We start from the raw sequence: 21,998 nt of genomic DNA, 5'->3' as shown, positions 1-21,998 counted from the left end.
AGTATTATATACGGTTCTTAAAAAAAAAATTATTTTAAATAAAATTTTCAAGCATCCACACATCGCGTGGGATATTATCTAATAGTTATAAAAACTAAAAACTAGTGATTTATTTGCTAAAAAGTAGAGACCAAAAGCCAAAAAAACAAAATCTTTTATACTTCTTTCATATTCTCTACTATAATATTCTTTGATTGCGAGAAAAATTTAAACATTCATTGCATAGTTTTTAAATTAATTAAATATAAGAGAAAGAAAGAAACAAAAGTAGAAAAAAAAAATATGTTAAGAGTCTTGTAGCTCAATTGATTAACACTTTTTTGTGTTTAAAAAAAAAAATCTAACGTTTAAAAACTTCTCCTTCAACTATTAAATTATATTTCTTTTAAAAAAACACTATTAAATTATATATATAAAAACAAAATCAAAAAGGGACAAAAAGACATAACTAATCCAATTACATAAGTAAGAGAAGAAACCAATCATTGATATTCTAAGCAAAAAAGTTAAATCAACATAATTACAAAGAACATTGCCATGTGAGTCAACTTTCCTATATCAAACGGTTGGTGTCATATGGTTATCATTGTTGTAAAAGATAGGTAAATAAAGGAAAAAAAGTTGAAGTCATATTCACTTAACCCTCCAGGTCAATGGCCATGATAGTTGTAGTGTCCATGACCCATTGAGAATGGATTCCTCTACATAAAATCTAAAAACTTCACTAATTTGATTTCCTAGAAGTAGAACAAGGTAGAGGAGTAGAATAACCAATTAATGAGTGAGAATAAGCAAGCAATAATGGCAAAATAAAAATAGGCAAAAATGCATTTTTTGTCCCTATATGTTCATTCAATTTTTATTTTGGTCCCTAATTTGTCATTTTTCCTCTTTTAGTCCCCAAACCAAAATTGAAAAATCATTCTTATTTTGGTCTTCATAGTCATCTCACTAACGAAAGTAACTTACGAGACACACAGTGTGCACAATTGGAACATCAGACGTTGATGTGACTAATAAAATAAGAATAAAAAATTCCACATCAACATCTAATTTAAAAAATGAATTTATTTATCAATTTTTAAAAAACATAGTTAAAAACCAAAACACACTTGAATTAAGATCTGGATACATCTTGAACATGAACACACAAGAACACAAAACCACAAAATTCAAACAGAAGAACACACAAACCAGATTAATTAGTTTTTTGGATTATCAATATTCAAACTAATACATAGTTATCTTTTCATTTTAGTCAAACCATACAATAAAACAACAAAACCCAAGAACTAATAAGTGTTTAAGCTCTTAAAATCCAATAGCTCCTCATTCTAACTCTGACTCTCTTGGTTCACTTCAATCTGCTTAGCTTTCTTCTTTATCAACTTGAGCCTAGTCTTGATCAGCTTGGTCAACTATTGAGCCTGCAATCTAGCCATCTCCCTCAATACCTACAACAATTTGGTCTCAATGGATAACCAAAAGAGCTAAAATCTCTTTCTCCTATACATGCAATCTCTTTCTCCCATCTCACCTTCTCTCTTTTTGTACCCTTCGTGAACAAGCTCAAAGAGCTTCCTCCTACAAACTTGAGAGAAAGAAGATGAAGAGATCGGGATAAGGCTGTTGTTGGAGATCGATTCAAGGTTGCAAGGTCCAGCTTCTAACCTCACTACTGGAGATTGGTTTGGTTGGTTGGATTCTTGGGTTTGTAGTTTATTTTCTCTCCTTTATTTTTGCTCTATTTTTTGTTTATGGCTAAAGCTCCCTGCTTATTTTGTTTGGGTTTGTTGTATTTTGGTTTGATTTGGTACTTTTGGGTTTTGGGATTTGATGATTTTGCTTGGGTTTGAGAAAATGAGGGTTTTGGCTTGTTTTTTCTATAGGTTTTTTGATTTGGGTTTTGGGGTTTGGATATGTGTTCAACTAGTTTGAACGAGAGAGATTGAGAGAGAGAGATAGAGGTTGGGGAAGCTACTTCGATGGCTATTCACGATGGAGTTGGGGGCTCTAACGAAGTTTGGTCATGGGAGCTTAAATGATAAGGGTGAGATAAGGGCTCTACATAGTGATTTTAGGTGTTTAATAGCCAAGAAATTGAAAGGAAAAAAAAAAAATGCAAGCTGATTTTTTTATTCAATTTTTTGCAAATTCCAATTTCAAATTTAGGTTTCTTTCAGAAAAGTAGTTGATTGTTGTGTTTGGTTGTGAAGAAAATGGCGTTGGAGGTTTCAAGTTTGGGTTTGCGTTTGTGTTCTTTGTGTTTTCATGTTTAAGATGTATTTAGATCTTAATTCAAGTGCATTTTGGTTTTTTATTTTTAAAATCAAAAACTAACATGGATTTTTATTTATTTATTATTTTATGGATAAAACTTAGGTACAGTACCTTAGATGTTGTATCTTAGGTTTCCCTCTTAAGATTTAGCCATATGGCTACTCAACTAAAAAATATACTTCTATCCCATGAGAAAAAAGCCATATGACAGAATCTTAAAAGGAAAACCTAAGGAATATCACCTAAGTATTGTACTTAAGTCTTATCCTTATTTTATTAGCTACATCAACATCTAACGTGCTAGCTGTGTACTTCATGTGCCACATAAGCTATTTCCATTAGTGAGATGACGATAGGGACCAAAATAAGAGCGCATTTTCGATTTTAGGGACTAAAAGTGGAAAACGAAAAAGTAGAGACCAAAATGGAAATTGGTGAAAATATAGGCTGTGTTTGGTTCTATGTAAAATGTTTTCCAAGTGTAAAATATTTTTAGGTGAAAATATTTTTTGGAAAAGAAAATATTTTCAGGTGTTTGGTGGCATTTTAAAAAATACTTTGAAAAATATTTTTTAGTATTTGGTTGTGTTTTTGAAAATACTATAGAAAACACATTTTCTACTTGATGCTCATATTTTCTCAGCTTCCAAACAAATATATAATATCATTTCTCAATAGATAAACACAAAAGAAACAAAATCAAACAAAAAAATTCATCAAATCCGGTCAAATTGAGAGAAGAAGGAGGAGAGAGAGGCGACTGGGTTCGATCTAGAGGTGGTGGAGGCAAGATTGCGTGACGGAAGCGACTAGGTCATGGTGGGTCACTCGTCTTGCAGTGGTTTGCTCGACATGGGTAGAGAGAAAAAGGGTAGATTGGTGACATGGGTGGCAGAGGGAAGAAGAGGGAGGAAGAGAGAAACAGGGCAATCGGCGGTGGAGTCAAGCTTTGCTTGATCGGCAGTGAGAGGCACGGCCCAGACAGTGGTGAAGTCGATCTCAAATTCAGGTGACCGGCCTCTCTCTCTCTGACGATGGGCGGCTCTCTCTCACTCTCTCTTGGTTCAGTTCTTTTTTCTTTTTCTTTTTCTTTTTTTTTTTGAAAAATGGTTTGAAGGTAAAATAGATGTGTAATCTATTTAACACTTTAAGCCTTCATATTTTATAGTCAACGGAAATGATTTTCCGTTTGACTTAGTTTTCCGGCCAAACCAAACACCTCTGGTGGTGGAAAATATTTTCCAAATTCCTTTTACACCCAAAACAAATGCAGCCATAGGGACGAAAAATGCATTTTGCCTAAAAAGTAAGAATAGAGAAGATAAAAACTAAAGATTGATTTTCTAATCTTTTTCTCCTCAAGTTTGTATCTAAATAAATCCATAGTTTAGAGGTCCAACCCTTCTTATACAATTAATATGCGCAAAAACTTCTTCAGGGGTATAATATAAAAAAAATAAAAAAATCAATTTAGCATCTTACAAATAAGATAAAGTAATGAATAATTATTTTCATTTTCATCCTTTTCATGCTTCCTGAATTTGGGCAAATCAAATTATCCTTACGATGTAGCTTGAATTGAACATGAAAGATCTAATTTATGCTGAATGTTCCAAATGATTGTACTTTTACACACGCATGGGAAAAAATTATGATTTTGACATCATATCATGAAAATTGAAATGTTTGGAAATTTAATAATTAAAATTATAATTTTGACCTTACATTATAAAATGACAATTTTACCCTTGAAACGAGGATAAATGAAGGCTACAAAATGGAGAGTCTATAACTGCTTTCTACATTCTACATTTGTCAAATTCCAAATAAATTGAATTACCATAATAGCAAATAGTTGGACATGATGAGCCACGATAATTCCACCAATCTACACTCGTGATGGAGCTATCTATCAAATTCACGATTAGTTGTCTAAGAGAATTAGCTTATACTTCTTCAATTCGAAATCTCTAGTTAGAGCTAAACAACATTGTCTTCGCAATATATAGACCTTTGAGATATTTATAATTCAAATGTTAACCACTAGAAAGAAATTGGAAGAATAATTGGAAATTTAAAGAAATACTATTCAACTGTTAATTTTTAGTTTAAGTGTTAAAAGTTCATGTTTGGGTAGATATTCACTCTTGATGAGGTGTTGTTTTTGTAGCATTAAAGAAATAATGTGTGTTTCTTACTCCACCATGAAATTAAATTGTTAGCATTGGTACCAACAAGCAATGAAGAAAAATGGTTGAGATATTGTACATAGAGTTGGCCACGATTATTATGGGCCATTTTCTAGTACTGCAATAATGGAGCCACCCAATGGTAGCTCCATAAATTCTTTTTAGGGTAGTCATTAAAAACAATTAAATTAAAAATAATAATAATAAAACATGAATATATTAACGTTACAAAATAAAAACATACCCAAATACATAAAGTTTTAAAATTTCTTTTCACAAGTTTTCATATTTTGAAATTATTGTGTAATATGATAGTTTCACTATCAATGTTATCAATTACATTTTTTTCAATGTATATAACCAAGCAATTATTAAGCTACTGATCTCCCTTCAATTACAACATATTTCCAAAATAAGTACTAATATGAACAAAAAAATATATCACATAAATCTAACAAATTTAGCTAAAGACTAAAGCAAGCACTAATAGACTAGCTATTTAAAAAGTGTGCATTTTTTTTTTTATATAAAAAATAGCGATTTTAAAATATGTCATTTGAAAATATAATTTAAAAAATCACAATTAAATGTTTGATTTGGGCTTTTTGGCTAATTTATTTGTTTGGGTAATTTTTGAGAAATACTATGTTCACAACTATTTTGCAATACTTTCACAACAAAGTGTAAGTGGTAAGGTTTTACTAATTCTAATTTAAACTTACTACTGAAATTATGTTTTTTGTTTACCAGTAACAACTTGCTATTTAGGATTTGTTACAAAAATATTACGAAAATATTGTGAACATTGGATTTCTTGCAATTTTTTTGCTCAACATTCAATGGACCAAAATTTTGGAGAGGTTGAATTTTATTTTTAATGGCCTCAATTTTTATTAAGGGTGTTTAAGTTTTTTTTTAGGGTGGTCAAGTTTTTTATTTTTTAGGGTTGTCAAAAGACCCATATTAATTTAAAACTCAAAAAATTTTAAAGTATATTTAAAAATAAATAAATTTCAGGGTGGTCCTGTGACCACCCTCATTAGTACTTGGCGTCACCCCTAGAGCCACCATGTGTAAAGTATATAGTGAAATGTAGACATATAAATACAAACAAAAAAAAAAAAAAAAAAATGTAAGACAAGTAATAGTTGGTGGGATGGGTTTAATCCATTATCTATGTAAAGTCTACAAGTAATTAGTAGACTTTTTTTACTAAGGCTTGTCTCTATAATTGGTAAGGATAACATCTACTGGAAATTTGGAATAAGTCTAAAATCCTTCTAATAGAATTACCAATAGTGGGAATTCCACCTCGAATAGATCCTATCTAAATAGGTTTAAAGGGTAACAACAAATTGTTGATACATGGCTAGTTAAGCACTAAAATTTTTAAGTTTCATTCATGATGGATTAGTGATAACAATTATGTTGTGGAGAATGAGTTTTATACTCTAATAAAGTTCTAAATATAGTTAGATGTTTGTGTAATAGGAACATAAGAAGGACTTGTGTGCGTAAAAGTGGTGCCACTTTTGAACAAGAGTTAGGGTTTCTCTTATAAATACTCATTAATCCAGGAAGTAGCTCAACCATTACAATGCATTAGTACTAACAAGATGTGAATTTATGGTGTAAAGAATGCTTTCATGTGTGTTTTGCCTGGCTTTTTTTTATTTATTAAATACCTCAAAACAGAGGACATTATTACCCTTAAAATGTAAGTCACAAGTATAAATGGAGAATGCAATGATGCATGCTCCATGATAAAGAGGAATTTTTTTGATTAAATACCTCAAAACAGAGGACATTATTATCCTTAAAATGTAAGTCACAAGTATAAATGGAGAATGCAATGATGCATGCTCCATGATAAAGAGGAATTTTTTTATTAGATTTGCCTGCCTTTGAATTAAAGAGTTTTGGTAAATTTTGGTCATCATTAACTAGAGGCTTGAGATAAGTATAACTACACCGAGGGTGGATTTAAGTTGAGAAACACTAATTTTAATTTATTTTTTATTTATGACAAAGTGGCAACATATATTGAATATGGATATTACAACTTACAAGAGATTATTTTATATAGATATATACATGTAAATTATAGATGTGAGAGAATCCTACATAAGAAGTAGAAGAATGAAGAATGATCAAAAGTAGATAAAACTAAGTTTAAGAATCTCACTAGAGCAAGATAAACATTTGTTCAAGTGAGGGACAAGAGAAATACATCTAAAATCTATGTCTAGCCTTGCTTGAGCAAAGGACAAGCGAGATATAGGTAAACTTTTTGAAATGAACTTTATCTCAATTTTTGAAGAACTTACTTAAACGGGACATTCTCGCTCGAGTGAGAAGGGTTGTTTTTTTAAGCAAAAAAAGTTGCAAAAAGTGTATTCTTTGCATTTGCCAAAAATAAACAGAAAAGGGAAAGGAATCCTTTTTGTCTTGACGTCTAGAAACAACCATGATAACGTTTTAGTGAGCTTGTCCGAACATAAGTGATATTACAAAAATGTATATATCATGATTCATGTTCAGTGATTTTTGACAAGGTTCCGACAGATTTTACATATTTTTGTTTGCACATTATATACCGAAATTTACTGGTTTTTCTTTATTTAGCACATTCAATCAAGTGGGAACAAATATGAAATACTCATCTTAAAGTTAATAATTAATTCATGCCTTAATCCTACCTGTGGGGCCAGAGAATTTGTGACGCCAGCCCATTTTCATGTTAAGGCCCAAGGCCTGCGCCGAGGAGATACAGGGCCGAGGACGCACCATGAGAGTCGAGGACGGCCTAAGGAAAGGGCCGAGGACAAGCTCCTGCTCAGCATGCCATAAATGCCCCTAAAAGGAAGAGTGATCACAGTGCGAAAATAGCACAAGTAAAAGGTTGTCAGAACTGCAATAAAGCATTCTGCACCTGACAGAGTTATGCTCTTCAACTTTTACAACCACCCCCAACCACTTTGGGTATGGGCTGATGGGACAAGTATCAGTCTTGGAAAAGCCAATCCTACACGTGGACGAAGGATAAGGAATACAGGCTAATATAAAAAGAGGAACAAGCAATCCGAGAGAAAGGGCTGGGAAAAATGGCCAAGAACCAGAGCCTCCCAGCCCGCCTCCAGGAGAAAGACTCCTCGAGCGAACACGGTTTAATTCTGTATGAACACCACGACAAACTACCGTCCGGTGACCAAGGCCTAGCCTTTCAAACCCACGCTCTACAAATGATATTGTTTGAGCCCTCTTTACGTACGAGCCCAATATTATCTTTGAGTCATTACAAATCGAGTCCCTACAATTGGCGCCGTCTGTGGGGAAGGCTTGTGTCTTGGCATAAGTGGTGGGCTGAGACAATCCCTCACATCATTTCCGACAGCTGGATGTAGTGTTCTAGCGTAAAGTTTCACTAGGGGCTACGTTTCTTCACTAGGGGCTGCGCTTCATAGCGTTAGCAGCACGGATGGTTCTAGGGGCTTGGCCGAGGAGCTAATCCCCCTAAACCAAGGTCCCACGCCATAGCCGAGGGGTTAATTCCCCCAACTACTTTGAAATCAAGTTTTGGACAGAACCAAGGTATTGCATGGTCCTCGGACTCAAACCTATGGGGAAACCAACTACTTAAGAATCAAGTTTTGGACAGAACCAAGGTATTACATGGTCCTCGGACTCAAATCTATGGGGAAATCAACTACTTAAGAATCAAGTTTTGGACAGAACCAAGGTATTGCATGGTCCTCGGACTCAAACCTATGGGGAAACCAACTACTTAAGAATCAAGTTTTGGACGAACCAAGGTATTGCATGGTCCTCGGACTCAAACCTATGGGGAAACCAACTACTTAAAAATCAAGTTTTGGACAGAACCAAGGTATTGCATGGTCCTCGGACTCAAACCTATGGGAAAACCAATTACTTAAAAATCAAGTTTTAGACAGAACCAAGGTATTGCATGGTCCTCAGACTCAAACCTATGGGGAAACCAACTACTTAAGAATCAAGTTTTGAACAGAACCAACGTATTGCATGGTCCTCGGACTCAAACCTATGGGGAAACCAACTATTTAAGAATCAAGTTTTTGACAGAACCAAGGTATTGCATGGTCCTCGGACTCAAATCTATGGGGAAACCAACTACTTAAGAATCAAGTTTTGGACAGAACCAAGGTATTGTATGGTCCTCGGACTCAAACCTATGGGGAAACCAACTATTTAAGAATCAAGTTTTGGACAAAATCAAGGTATTGCATGGTCCTCGGACTCAAACCTATGGGGAAACCAACTACTTAAGAATCGAGTTTTAGACAGAACCAAGGTATTGCATGGTCCTTGGATTCAAACCTATGGGGAAACCAACTACTTAAGAATCAAGTTTTGGACAGAACCAAGGTATTGCATGGTCCTCGAACTCAAACTTATGGGGAAACCAACTACTTAAGAATCAAGTTATGGACAGAACCAAGGTATTGCATGGTCCTCGGACTCAAACCTATGGGGAAACCAACTATCTAAGAATCAAGTTATGGACAGAACCAAGGTATTGCATGGTCCTCGGACTCAAACCTATGGGGAAACCAACTACTTAAGAATCAAGTTTTGGATAGAACCAAGGTATTGTATGGTCCTCGGACTCAAACCTATGGGGAAACCAACTATTTAAGAATCAAGTTTTGGACAGAATCAAGGTATTGCATGGTCCTCGGACTCAAACCTATGGGGAAACCAACTACTTAAGAATCAAGTTTTGGACAGAACCAAGGTATTGCATGGTCCTCGGACTCAAACCTATGGGGAAACCAACTACTTAAGAATCAAGTTTTTGACAGAACCAAGGTATTGCATGGTCCTCGGACTCAAACCTATGGGGAAACCAACTACTTAAGAATTAAGTTTTGGACAGAACCAAGGTATTGTATAGTCCTCGGACTCAAACCTCTGGGGAAACCAACTACTTAAAAATCAAGTTTTTGACAGAACCAAGGTATTGCATGGTCCTCGGACTCAAACCTATGGGGAAACCAACTACTTAAGAATAATGTTAAGTTACTCAGACCTACAGAAAGATCATTTACTAAAAGTCGGATTAAGTCCTAAGCATAATGAAGATCCCGATCTGTCCTCAGAGCCTCAGCTCTAAGGGAATTGATGCGAACGAGCGTTTGAGCTCGGCATGATCGTACCTCGATCCTCGGACTGGATACCAAAAAAGGACCAAGGCTACAAAAGCCATTAGGAAGGCGGCGAAACACTCTAAGTACTTGGCGGCCCCCATGGACGGTCCACCTTTGAACCACCCATCCTCGGATGGTTACCTCCTACACTGCACCGAGCATTCAGCTATCATCTCGGATGTTTTGGGGTATGTACCGCTTTCTCAGGTCGGCATTGTTGTGTCGAACAGTTCTATTAAGTTCATAATAATATCTTTTCTTAGCAAGGGTTTCGACCCTAAGTATCGTTTTTTCAGGTCGGCATTATTGTGCCGAACAGCTCTAATAAGTTCGTAATAACATCTTTTTCTTAACATCTTTTCCTTAGCAGGGGTTTCAGCCCTAAGTATTGCTTTTTTTAGGACGGCATTATCAAGCCGAATAACCCGATAAGTACAGAATTACATCTTTCTCTCAAACAAAGGTTTTTTCCCTAAATATCATTTGTTCAAGTCGGCATTATTGTGCCGGATAGTTTCAATAAACATAGAGCAAGGTCTTTTTATTAACTGGAATTTCGGCCCTAAGCATCGTTCAGATTATAAAAATAAAAAAGAAGTCATATGGTAGTACGTCTATTCACAGCATAACCATTTCAGAAAAAAGAGGTAGAATATACAAAATAAAGCGATGTTGACTTTTATTAATATAAAGAGGTATTACAGCATGCAATGAAGGGCTTAAACAAGCCTATACAGAAAACGAATTGCAAAAACAATAAAAAAGAAACAAACAAATGACCAGAAATCTTTTTAAGCTCTGCTCTGAAGTCTTTCCAAATTCTGCCCCAGTAGCACCCATATTGAGAGGAGGACCTCCCTTGGTGGAAAAGGAGAAGAAGAGGAAGAAGGAAAAACACCAGGATAGATTTGGTGATGGGAAAGAAGAAGAAGGGGAGCCAAAAGGAGGAACCAGTGAAGGAAGAGAGGAAGAAGCAGGGATACTTTGTCCCTGCGTCAGTCCTGACTCCTAACACACTAGTGCCATGTTAGCTATGCCCATAAGAGAGCGGCTGGTACTGATAATGGGTGACCCCAGCTCAGTCGCACCAAAAGTTTGACGCGACGAGCCCTTACTTCAGATTTTGGCTGAAGGGAGGATGAGAAGTATCTTGAGTCTCTGTCATCCCTGCCCTGACCGAGCCATTTTGAGATTCAGAAGAACATGGCATTTCTGGGATGGGTATGGTCACTTCATTCCCGCTCCTATCTCGGACATATCACAATTCAAGATGTAAGCAAGCGGATAAGGGAAACTCTGGGGGAGGCTAAGAGTTTCAGACTTTAAAATGATTAAAAGGTCTCTGAGTAAGAGAAGTAACCGCTTGCCTTTCTTCTTATATGAAGGACAAAACGGGAGGCATTTAATCTATCCAAATTTCCAAGAAAATCTGTAAACAGGAATATACCCACTCTACTTCCCCATGCCGTCAATAACCGTCGGATTTAAATGGTCTCGTAAAGGGAAATCATTAAAGACGTGTCTCGAACACTGAAACGGCAGGAGCGCATCGTGAATGAATTCAGAGGAATGTCTTGTAGTCCGGCGTGTTTCCTAGATAGATGAAGAGACACCCGCATTAATGAAGGGTAGATCTAAGCAAACCGCAATAAAAATGTGGTATCACCAAAACCCTCCTCTCCGACCAAGAGGTCGGACAGCAGGATTTTGAGGGGCTATTGTGGGGCCAGAGAATTTGTTACGCCAGCCCATTTTCATGTTAAGGCCCAAGGCCTGCGCCGAGGAGATACAGGGCCGAGGACGCACCATGAGAGTTAAGGACGGCCTAAGGAAAGGGTTGAGGACGAGCTCCTGCTCAGCATGCCATAAATGCCCCTAAAAGGAAGAGTGATCACAGTGCGGAAATAGCACAAGTAAAAGGCTGCCAGAACTGCAATAAAGCATTCTGCACCTGACAGAGCCATGCTCTTCAATTTTTACAACCACCCCCAACCACTTTGGGTATGGGCTGATAGGACAAGTATCAGTCTTGGAAAAGTTGATCTACACGTGGACGAAGGATAAGGAATACAGGTTAATATAAAAAGAGGAACAAGCAATTCGGGAGAAGGGGCCGGGAAAAATGGCCAAGAACCAGAGCCTCCCAGTTCACCTCCAGGAGAAAGACTCCTCGAGTGAACACGATTTAATTCTGTATGAACACCACGATAAACTACTATCCGGTGACCAAGGCCTAGCCTTTCAAACCCACGCTCTACAAATGATATTGTTTGGGCCCTCTTTACGTACGAGCCCAATATTATCTTTGGGTTGTTACAAATCGAGTCCCTACACTACCAATTTCTTGTATTTCTAAAAATTAATGCCCATAAAATCTTAAGGGTATGTTTGGTAATTGCTTTTTCTTTTTATTTTCTGTTTTCAAAAACAATTTTCTATTTTTGAGACTAAAAAACTTGTTTGATAATCCAAAATTGACAGAAAACAAAAACTGTTCTCAAAAGTCAATTTGTGAAGAAAACTGAAAACACGCAAAAGGCTATTTTCAGTTTCTAATTTTTAAAAGTCAATGAACAAATTATTTAATTTAATGAGCCTGTCTCATTTAATGAGTTAGTATTAGAGTTTAAATCCTAATAACAACATATTTTGTTGTTTTCTATTTTTTTCTTTAAAAAAACTATTTTTTTTAATTTCAACTAATCAAACATTTTTTTAATATTCCCAAAATCAAAATTTTAAAAATAGAAAATAAAAACGGTTACCAAACATACTTTATTATTGTAATTTTTTTTATTAAAAAAAAAAAAAAAAACCTTAAAAATCTAGTGTGGCCAACTTGCCAAACCCATCTTATTTATAGTGGCCTTCAACGATGTCAGTTCTGGCGATAGTGATGGGATTAAAGATCCAGAAATGGATAAAAAATATTTTACCACCAAACTTAAATGATGAAAAAAATTGCAAAAACATAGAAACAAAAAGTGAATGGGCGATTCGTGAATGTTTATGTCAGTCACAAATGATGAATCCACGTTGGTTTCCTGACAAAAGAGAAAAGACAACGACACCGTCTCTCACCCATCTAAAATTTTTAAAATTTTCCATTTACCGATACATAAGCGCCACGTGGTGAGCCCCGGATCAGGAAAAGATCGTATCGGATTCGCGCGCGCGCGCTCTCTCTCTCTCGAGCAGCGATCGAGCTTTTGATTTTGTACATCCGAGCTGGATGGTCCTGATTCTGTCCACGTCGGATGGCCCTCGACACCTCCCACGTGTCGTTTGGAGCCCCTGCCAGCCTCCATTTCTGCCACGTCTCCACCCCCACAATAATATCTTCTCTCCAAACCCCCTTCTTTCTCTTTCTCTTTCTCTCTCTAAAACTTTTTTCTTAACCAGTCAAGCTTTTTTCTTTCTTCTCCGACAAATATTTTTCTTAAAGCCCTAAAGCGTTTCGAAACTTTCGTTTTTTATTTCGTTCGTTTCGAAAATCATGCGTTAACTGGCTTTTGAAGCCAGATTGGTGAGGCTCTGATCTGTTTTTTTTTTTTTTTTTTTTTTTTTAAACATATATTTTTTTAAATCTGCTAAGTCAAGCTTAGCAATGGCGGGTTGGTCCTCATTATAAAAGCTCTGAAGTTGTGATTTATACGATAACATGTTTCTGATTAACTTAATAAGTTTTGCTTTATTTATTTTTTTTTTTTTGGGGTTTGAGTTATAAGATTTTTTTATTTTATTTTATATATTATATAATGCTCTGTTTGGGAGCTGAGAAAATATAGGAAACTAGTAGAAATTTGGGGATTTTTGGCTCTGAACTTTGGAGTTGATAAAGGAGTAGACTTTTAATTTAGATAAGCTTGTTTTTGGAAAGTGGAAGCACACAAGATTTGATTTTGAGATCTTTTTGGGGTTACACTTTGCTCTGTTTTGTTGGGAGTATAAAATAGGATGATTGTTGCTTCTAGTTTTAATTTTTGGTAATCAGAATTAAACATCTGTGTGTGGATTTTATCTGTTTAGTTTTTCAGTGCAAATGTTCTCTTGGGTTCCTTGAACATATCTATGTGTATTTACTATTTATTATTATTATTATCTATTGGGCTTAATTTCTGTACAGGGTAAGACTAATTTTAGGTGTTTAATAAGTTTTCGAGGGGACTTTGCATTTGGTGGTGGCAGAGTGATTTGAATTAGGTTGGCTTAAAATTTTCTTGGATATGCTATAGATGATGATTTCATATAAAGGTTTTTTTTTTTGTGGCTCAGATTGGGTCAAGGGGTTGTGGTTTTCAGTGGTTGAATATCCCTTTTTTTTTATTTTGTTATTTTTAGCTGTTAACTGTTGGAAATCAGTACTGTGTTATTTAAAATTTTCTTGTAGATTTGTGTGTAAATTTTGGATAAAGCAAACCTAAGATTTTTGTGATAGATTGATTGGCCTTGCTTTGGTTGTATCATTAATTTCTTTTCTGGGGATTATAAAGTGTGGGGTATAGTTCTAGGAGTTCTGATCTAATGAAAGAGGGTGCTAGTGGGTTAGTGAGTTATGTTGATTTTTCATTAGATTTATGATGCAAGAGTGTGATTCTAAATCTTTACACTTTTTCATGGATATTCTATGATGGAACATGTTATGAATCTTATTTCAGGTTTTAGATTGAATTTAAAGGATTTTTTTTTTTTTTGGTTTGCAGAGGTTGATTTTCAAAGTCGATATGTATGAGTTTCGTGGTTCAGCATATGAGGGTATGCATTCGTCATCACTAGTCTACTTGAATCTGTTTGATTGGGGCCGTTCCTGTGAATAGCGATAATGCTTGATGGTAGAGGGTTGGTGGAACAAAATAACCATGTGTTTTGAGCAAAAGCAAGTGAGTACTGGAGTAGCGGGTGAAGGGCAAGGTTTGGGATCATCAGAGGAAGATGAGTCAAGAATTAATGAGGTAACTGAAGATGTAAGCAATGGGCCTAGAGGGCCGATTCAGGTCCACAATGGGTTGCAGATACTGCAACCTCAACCTCAACCTCAAGGGCCTGTGGTATGTTGGGAGAGGTTTCTTCCTATTAGATCTTTGAAGGTTCTTCTGGTGGAATATGATGATTCTACGCGCCAGGTTGTCAGTGCTCTGCTACGGAATTGCAGTTACGAAGGTTAGTAAAATCTTTTCCATGGTGCTGAAAAGGTCTTTGTATTGCCTATTGATGGAGAACTTATTTTTCCTCTGACTTCCGATAAAAGCCCTTTGAAGTTGTCTTTAAATCCTAACACTGGTTTTTCCTTTGCACTTCTTAATTGTTAATCTGGTCTTTTGCAGTTACTGCTGTTGCTAATGGTCTTCAAGCATGGAAAATCTTAGAAAATCCAACTAATCATATCGATGTTATCCTAACAGAGGTAGTCATGCCTTTATTATCTGGAATAGGTCTTTTATGTAAGATCATGAGACACAAATCTCTCAAGAATATTCCCGTGATCAGTAAGTATTATTTAATAGCATTTCTAGACATTTCTATCTTTTTTACTGATGAAAATGTAAGGCTTGTTTTTTTATAAATAGTGTTGATTTGCTGCTTTTGGTTATCACTCCTGATGAGATATGTGTGCAGTGATGTCATCTCATGATTCCATGGGGATAGTCTTTAAGTGTCTATCAAAGGGTGCAGTTGATTTTTTAGTGAAACCTATTCGGAAGAATGAACTTAAAAACCTCTGGCAGCATGTTTGGAGGAGATGCCACAGTGTGAGTTGCTACTTCTGCTTCACAGTCATAGTTGTTTGTTGTGGATTTATGTGGGCATTTACCTCAGGGCTATACCAGTGTGTACTTGGATCTTTTAGTGGACATGGTTGCTTAGAGCTTACTACATTAGTCCCTTCCTTGGCAGTACTAATTAACCAATTTTCTAGTATTAAATTATCAATATGTATCTAGATTGATGGCATAGTTGGTTTTACAGTCGATTTTGGATGATAGGTTTAATCAATTATTACCATGCCATTCACTCTAGGGCAATTAGTGTTGAAATTCCTTACTCAACCTGGTTTTTTTATTTATTTATTTGTTTATTTAATTTTTTTTATCACCATTTCTCAGTCCAGTGGCAGTGGGAGTGAAAGTGGGACACAAACTAGAAAATCTGCAAAATCAAAAAGTAATGATGAGTCTGACAACAATACTGGCAGCAGTGATGAGCGTGATAATGGAAGTAATGGTCAAAGTATTCGGGATGGGAGTGACAATGGAAGCGGAACTCAGGTGATGATTTATAGATTATTCTAAATTATATCTTCTTTGACATATTACTTTTGAATTTCAACTCCTTTTACTTATGAAAGCATAATGGTACAATGTTGCATAATGTTGAAATCTTATTCCATTTTAGGTAGTTTATTTTCCTTGTTTTGAGAATTTCTTATAGCAGAGACCATTGAAGCAAAATCGTATAATGATATCAACAAATTATAACAAGCCTCCCTGATTATGAGTTTTTAAATTTGAAGGGTGTTATTCTCAAAATAAAAGAAAATAAATAATTTTGAAGGGGTATTGCATTACTACAAGGTGTGGATATGGTATGCCCTTGAGAGGAATGTAAGTGCCCTGAACCCTGATTCTCAAAAAAAAAAAAAAAAAAAAAAAAAGTGCCCTGAACCCTAAAAATAAAATAAATGCCTTTCTAAAGCAATAATGTAGAGATATTTAGAATAACAGTTGAAAATCTTATGCTTCTTGCACTTTGGGACTGCCATTACTCAAAAGTGGAGTGTAGACCTCTTCTTCTGGATCTTCATGGAATATACAATGCCTTGTTTAGAACCTTCTCTCAGTAGCTGCCTTCACAATGCAATCAGGGCACAGATACAACATAATGTCTCCTTGTCCGACCTTCCATACCTCATCAATATCAGTGGGAAGCAGTAGAATAAGAATTGTTACAGCATACAGGATAAAATTCCTTAAAGACTTGGTTTGTGCCAGTTGCCATGACAAATTTATTGAAGACAACTATGCAATTGATAATCTTCAACATCATTTCTAACTCTAATTTTGGCATTGTTTGATTGTCATAGATCTTGGCATTAGTCTTGCTTCTTGGTGTGATAGGAAATGCGTTGTATGAGCTTCTATTATCTTTTCCAACACTATAACACTCAATAGCAAATTCTTAAGAAGATTGAGATTAGCATATGAGAAACAAAGGTTTCTGAACACCAATGCTGACAAAAGTTAAGCATACTAATGATCTTATTTTGCAGAGTTCATGGACCAAAAGGGCAGCTGATGTTGAAAGCCCCCAACCAATATCGCCTCCAGATCAAATGGCTGATGCTCCTGATAGCACCTGTGCCCAGGTGATTCATATAAAGCCTGAAAAATCTAGCAACAGGTGGGTGCATATTACTGAGCCAAAAGAGTACCCAGAGCAGGACCAGGAACTTGGTATGCCTTAATGATATCCATCTTTTCACCCTTGCTGATATTATTTTTGGTTTGGAGTTTTCACTATTTTAATACTGCTATCTGCGTCTTATTTTTTTTGAAAATATTGTATTGGGTAAAGATCTGGAAATAGGTGTATGTAAAAATCCAGATTTGCCCGGTGAATGTCAACATGAGATGTTATCTATCCATCTGACAAGCAGAAGGCAGAATAACTTGCCTGAAGTAGATAGGAAGCCATTTGATAGTAGTCAGCTGGAGCACAGCAGTGAGAATGTAACCAGCAAACCAAGAAATCAATCTCCCAATGTAGCTGGTGCAACTGTCAATTTTACTATACAACAGGCCGAAAGCAGAGACTTTACCACTCCAAATAGCCTCTCTGATATCTCAAAAATTGAAGCAAATTGTGATTCTAGAGAACTGCCGTCCCTTGAACTAACTCTGAAGAGGCTGAGAGAAGATGTTGGAAATGTTGCACATGATGATCGCAATGTTCTAAGGCATTCGGACCTGTCAGCATTTTCAAAGTAAGAGGGAGCTTGCAGAAATAATGTTAGTGCTGTTAATACATTATATTTGAACAAATATCTTACTCTTTTTTTCCTTCTTCCCTGTGCAGATACAACACTGCCTCTTCTGCTAATAGGGTAAAATTTTGTAGAAACTTAGCCAGCAAGTGCCTTCTATTGTTGGATATAACCTTTTCTTTAATCAGTGCAATTGCAGTCTGCTCCCAATTATTGTGCACCACATTGTGATGTGGATGGGTGTGCAGCTAATATAAGAATAAAAGGAAACTGGTGTTTTACAGAAATTCCCCTATCTTTTCAGTGAAATGATAAGAGTATCCTCTGTATCATAATGTGGCTCACAGTGATTGGCAAGCAGCTGCTGATAAAAAGACTGGGGAAAAAGAGCCAAAACTCCATTTCTGGGCATGTCTAATGTTGTTTCCACTTTTAATCAGGCTCACACAGGGAATGTAGGAAGCTGTTCTCCACTTGATAATAGCTCAGTCACTCTGAATACAGAAACAAGGCACAATTTTTCTTCTCATTCAAGTGGCACTCTTCCAAATCAGCAGTCTAATGAGAGTAGCAACAACAATGATGTGGCCTCCACCAATAAATGTACTATTCCAAAGACTGAAGTGTTAAACGAGAAGCCAGAATCCATATCGGCATTCAAATCTTTTCATTCTTCTGCATTCCAACCTGTGGAGAATGGTTTTGTTTGTTCATCTCAGCAAGTAACACCTGGGAAGGCAGCAGATTTGGGAGCAAACACGGTTAAAGCCCAAACAAGAGGTTCTCAACAGCAGGTCCAAGTTCAGCACCACCATCACCACCACCATCATTATCATCATCATGTCCACAACATGCAGCAGCAACAACTGCAACCAGACCATGACGATCACTCCCTGAAGAACATGGCTGCAACTGCTCAGCAATGTGGATCATCAAATGTGTTAGGAGGACTGGTCGAAAGTAATACTGGAAACTATAGTGTGAATGGAAGCGCCTCTGGAAGTAATTATGGGAGCAATGGACAGAATGGAAGCAGCACTGCCTTGAATCCTGGAGTAATGAATGTGGAAAGTGACAATGGGGCAGCTGGAAACAGTGGAGCTGGTGGCATTAGCAGGAAAAACAGTGGAAGTGGAGCAGATGAAGGGCGGGTTGCACATAGAGAGGCTGCCTTAAACAAATTTCGTCAGAAAAGGAAGGAGAGATGCTTTGAAAAAAAGGTGAACTCATTTTCCTTGCATGTGTTTTGCTAGGGAGCAAAACACAGCTACTAACTATTTCCTACCGTTAACTTGTCAGAGCAAAAAAGATTTTCCTACTTTTAGCATATGGAGCTTGTTGATTGGAATAATATATGATTCTGGCTGAGCTGAAAACGATAATAATAGATAACATGACTGATGTATTACATGTGCCTAATCACACTGAATTATATCCTCTAGGTCCACCTGTAATTCTAAATAAGATTACTGGATATGAATAACAAAAAATCATTTTCATAATACCCAGGTGAATAAAATATAGAACTCCTGACATGTTGGGTCCTTCGTACCTGGTGGTCTATTAATCCATTTTCATACTTTTATCCTATGAGGTGTTTGAAGAACATGTGGATTTTAGTTCTCCATTCTATATAATTGCTATCCTTATTTAAGTCTAGTTCATTCCAGAATAGACAAAACTTAGTCTTCCTTGTGTCTTGTTTTCCAGGTTCGATACCATAGCAGGAAAAAACTGGCAGAACAACGGCCTCGTATCCGGGGACAATTTGTTCGACAGATATTGTATGATACCATATATTGGGATGCAAATTAGAATTCATTATCATTTGTACTTTTTCTAATTTTCATTGTTAAAGTACTGGGGTGAAACAATATTTCTAATTTTGTTTCTACTTTCAGGTCTGACACTAAAGTAGGAGAAGACTGTCAGAGCAATGACCCTATGTCTGGGGATAATTCTTGTGACAGTGCACAATAACACGAGCTAGAGTGCAGATTGCTAACCCTTGTTCCGGAGAATGCTTCTACGTTTATGTACATGAGACTAGCGCTAGCTGTGAAAGTAGAGAAGGGGTGTTGGATTTGCACTTGAGGATTTGTGGGTAATGGTGTACTATATTTGTGTGAAAATAAACATTTAATTATAAAACTTTAAGAACCTGCTTCAGACTTTATGTTGTGGTTGTAAAATTTGATGTGTCCAGTGTCCACAAAGTGGTTACCCTTGAATGGGTTAACCTCTCTAAGAAATAAAGGTGTCATGTTGGTGTGCTGTCTTTCCATTTTTGGTTTGTTTTTCAAAATTTCAGAGTAATGGGTCACAATATTTTCACTACTGTTCATATGGTCGGTTATGATTGGATTAATATTACTTTCACATGGATCTATTAATGACATCATTTTTATCATTCACTAATCACAACATACAATGTCAATAGTTGTGAAAAAGTTGTGCTCCTAAGCTTCTTGAAAATTATCAGTTACTTTCTATTATTATAGTATGGAGGATGCTAGAACAAATGGAAATACTCACCAATTAATTCAAAAAAGAATGGGATGCTAGAAAGGCCAGGTGATGGGAGACATGAACAGCTATTTCACTCGGATATGCATGACTTAGACTATTACTTGAAATATCACTAACCCTAGCGTATAAGTTAATATATATTTATATATTTATGTTCCCAGCTTCAATAATTATCCTAATGTATTAAGGCTGCATTTGGTTCGTGTAAAAGCATTTCCGGAAAATAGATATTTTCTAGAAATGCTATTTTCCGGAAAAGAAAATATTTTCTTGTGTTTGGTTGCATTACAAAAAAATTTTCGGAAAATATTTTCTGATGTTTGGTTGTGTTCTTGAAAATACCATAGAAAATACATTTTCTACTTGTTGCTCATATTTTCTCGATTACCAAACGAATACATTCCTCAAATCACAAACAAAGCCCAGAAACAAATCATCAAATCCGGACAAACGAAGGCGAGGTCGCAATCGGTGAGATCGCGATCTCGATCGGCGCGATCGGTGAGATCGTGATCTCAATCGGCGAGATCGCGATCTCGATCGGCGCGATCGCGATCGGAGAGATCGCGATCACAATCGAAGCTTCGCGCGATCACGATCGAAACTTCGTGCGATAGCGATCAAAGCTTCGTGCGATAGCGATCGCGATCGACGCTTCGCGCGATCGCGATCACGATCAACGCCGATCGGCGCAGTGTCTGGATCGGTCTCTCTCTCTCTCGCTGCGAACGATCTCTCTCTCTCGCTGCGTTTGGTTGTGTGTTTCAGGTGTTTTGGCTGAGTGTGTTTCTCTCACAGCTACGGAAATCGTTTGAAGGTAAAACAAGTATGTAAAATGATTTCCGGGTCAACAAGCGTAAATTTTGGTCAAACGAAAATGATTTTCCGGAAAATCTATTTTCCGTAGCTGCCAAACGCGTGGATTTTACGGAAAATAATTTCCGGAAATGATTTTCAGTCAATTCAAACACAGCTTAAGAACCCGAAACACCTTTTTATGCTTACCTCGACTCAATTCAAACACAGCCTAAGAACCCGAAACACCTTTTTATGCTTACCTCTCTCTCTCTCTCTCTCTCTCTCTCTCTCTCTCTCTCTCTCTCTCTCTCTCTCTCTCTCTCTCTCTCTCTCTCTCTCTCTCTGTGAATAAAACTCCTTAGTTATGGCTATTAATCCAACTTTGGTGTATTGATCCTCTTTATAAGTGATGATATAACATGAAATTTTATTGAATATCAGACGATAAATAGATAATGGAACAACATCTAGGACGTTTTTGTAAAATGGCAATGTGTTGAAATTTACCCGAAAGATGTGGGATTTTGGAATTCATACAGCACTTGCAACGGTTCAATAAGGCAAATACCCTTGTTAGTGGATATTGTGATATTGATTTATGATGATTAAGCAAATACTATAACGAAGTTTTCTTATTAGGTTGTTAATTTGATGTCCTTTCCATTATAACGTTAAAAGATTAATAGAGAGCTTGGGGTTTTGTGCTACTTGCCATTTTGTTCTTGGCTCAAACCAAATACAGGGAGATATTTTGGTTGAACAAACATGGCAATGTTTGAGCTCCCATTATTTTTTCGTTCGGCCTTTCTTTTCTGTGCTAAACACGTATGAGAGAGAGCATTGCCTTGAGCTTCCATGGTTCCATATCCTCATCTCTTGATTTTCATTTGGCTCTTGATCTTGGCTTGATTTTGTTTCCCTATGTTTTTAATCATGGTCATCTAGAACCTATGAGTAGTGAAATATTGCAATCAAAGCTCCATGGAGGTTCCTTAAAGTGCTAGAGATTCTGACTTTTGCAAGCGAGGAGTTCAT

At 36.4% G+C, this 21,998-nt stretch overlaps 1 protein-coding gene across 1 annotated transcript; it reads left to right on the top strand.

The window, feature by feature from the left end:
- The first annotated feature begins 13,004 nt into the window (after positions 1-13,004).
- On the top strand, positions 13,005-19,975 carry LOC115988612 (two-component response regulator-like PRR37). Its single transcript, XM_031112179.1, has 11 exons — positions 13,005-13,181; positions 14,359-14,815; positions 14,980-15,141; positions 15,272-15,405; positions 15,760-15,921; positions 16,923-17,106; positions 17,228-17,636; positions 17,729-17,756; positions 18,077-18,856; positions 19,347-19,420; positions 19,538-19,975. Exons 2-11 carry the CDS (start codon positions 14,485-14,487, stop codon positions 19,614-19,616), a joined length of 2,343 nt encoding a protein of 780 aa, XP_030968039.1. The 5' UTR covers positions 13,005-13,181; positions 14,359-14,484; the 3' UTR covers positions 19,617-19,975.
- Positions 19,976-21,998: the final 2,023 nt, after the last annotated feature.

The sequence above is a fragment of the Quercus lobata genome, chromosome 1 (assembly GCF_001633185.2).
Source record: "Quercus lobata isolate SW786 chromosome 1, ValleyOak3.0 Primary Assembly, whole genome shotgun sequence".
Lineage (NCBI taxonomy): Eukaryota > Viridiplantae > Streptophyta > Magnoliopsida > Fagales > Fagaceae > Quercus > Quercus lobata.
Note: the sequence above shows the minus strand (reverse complement) of the source record. Positions and strands in the feature narration are given on the sequence as shown.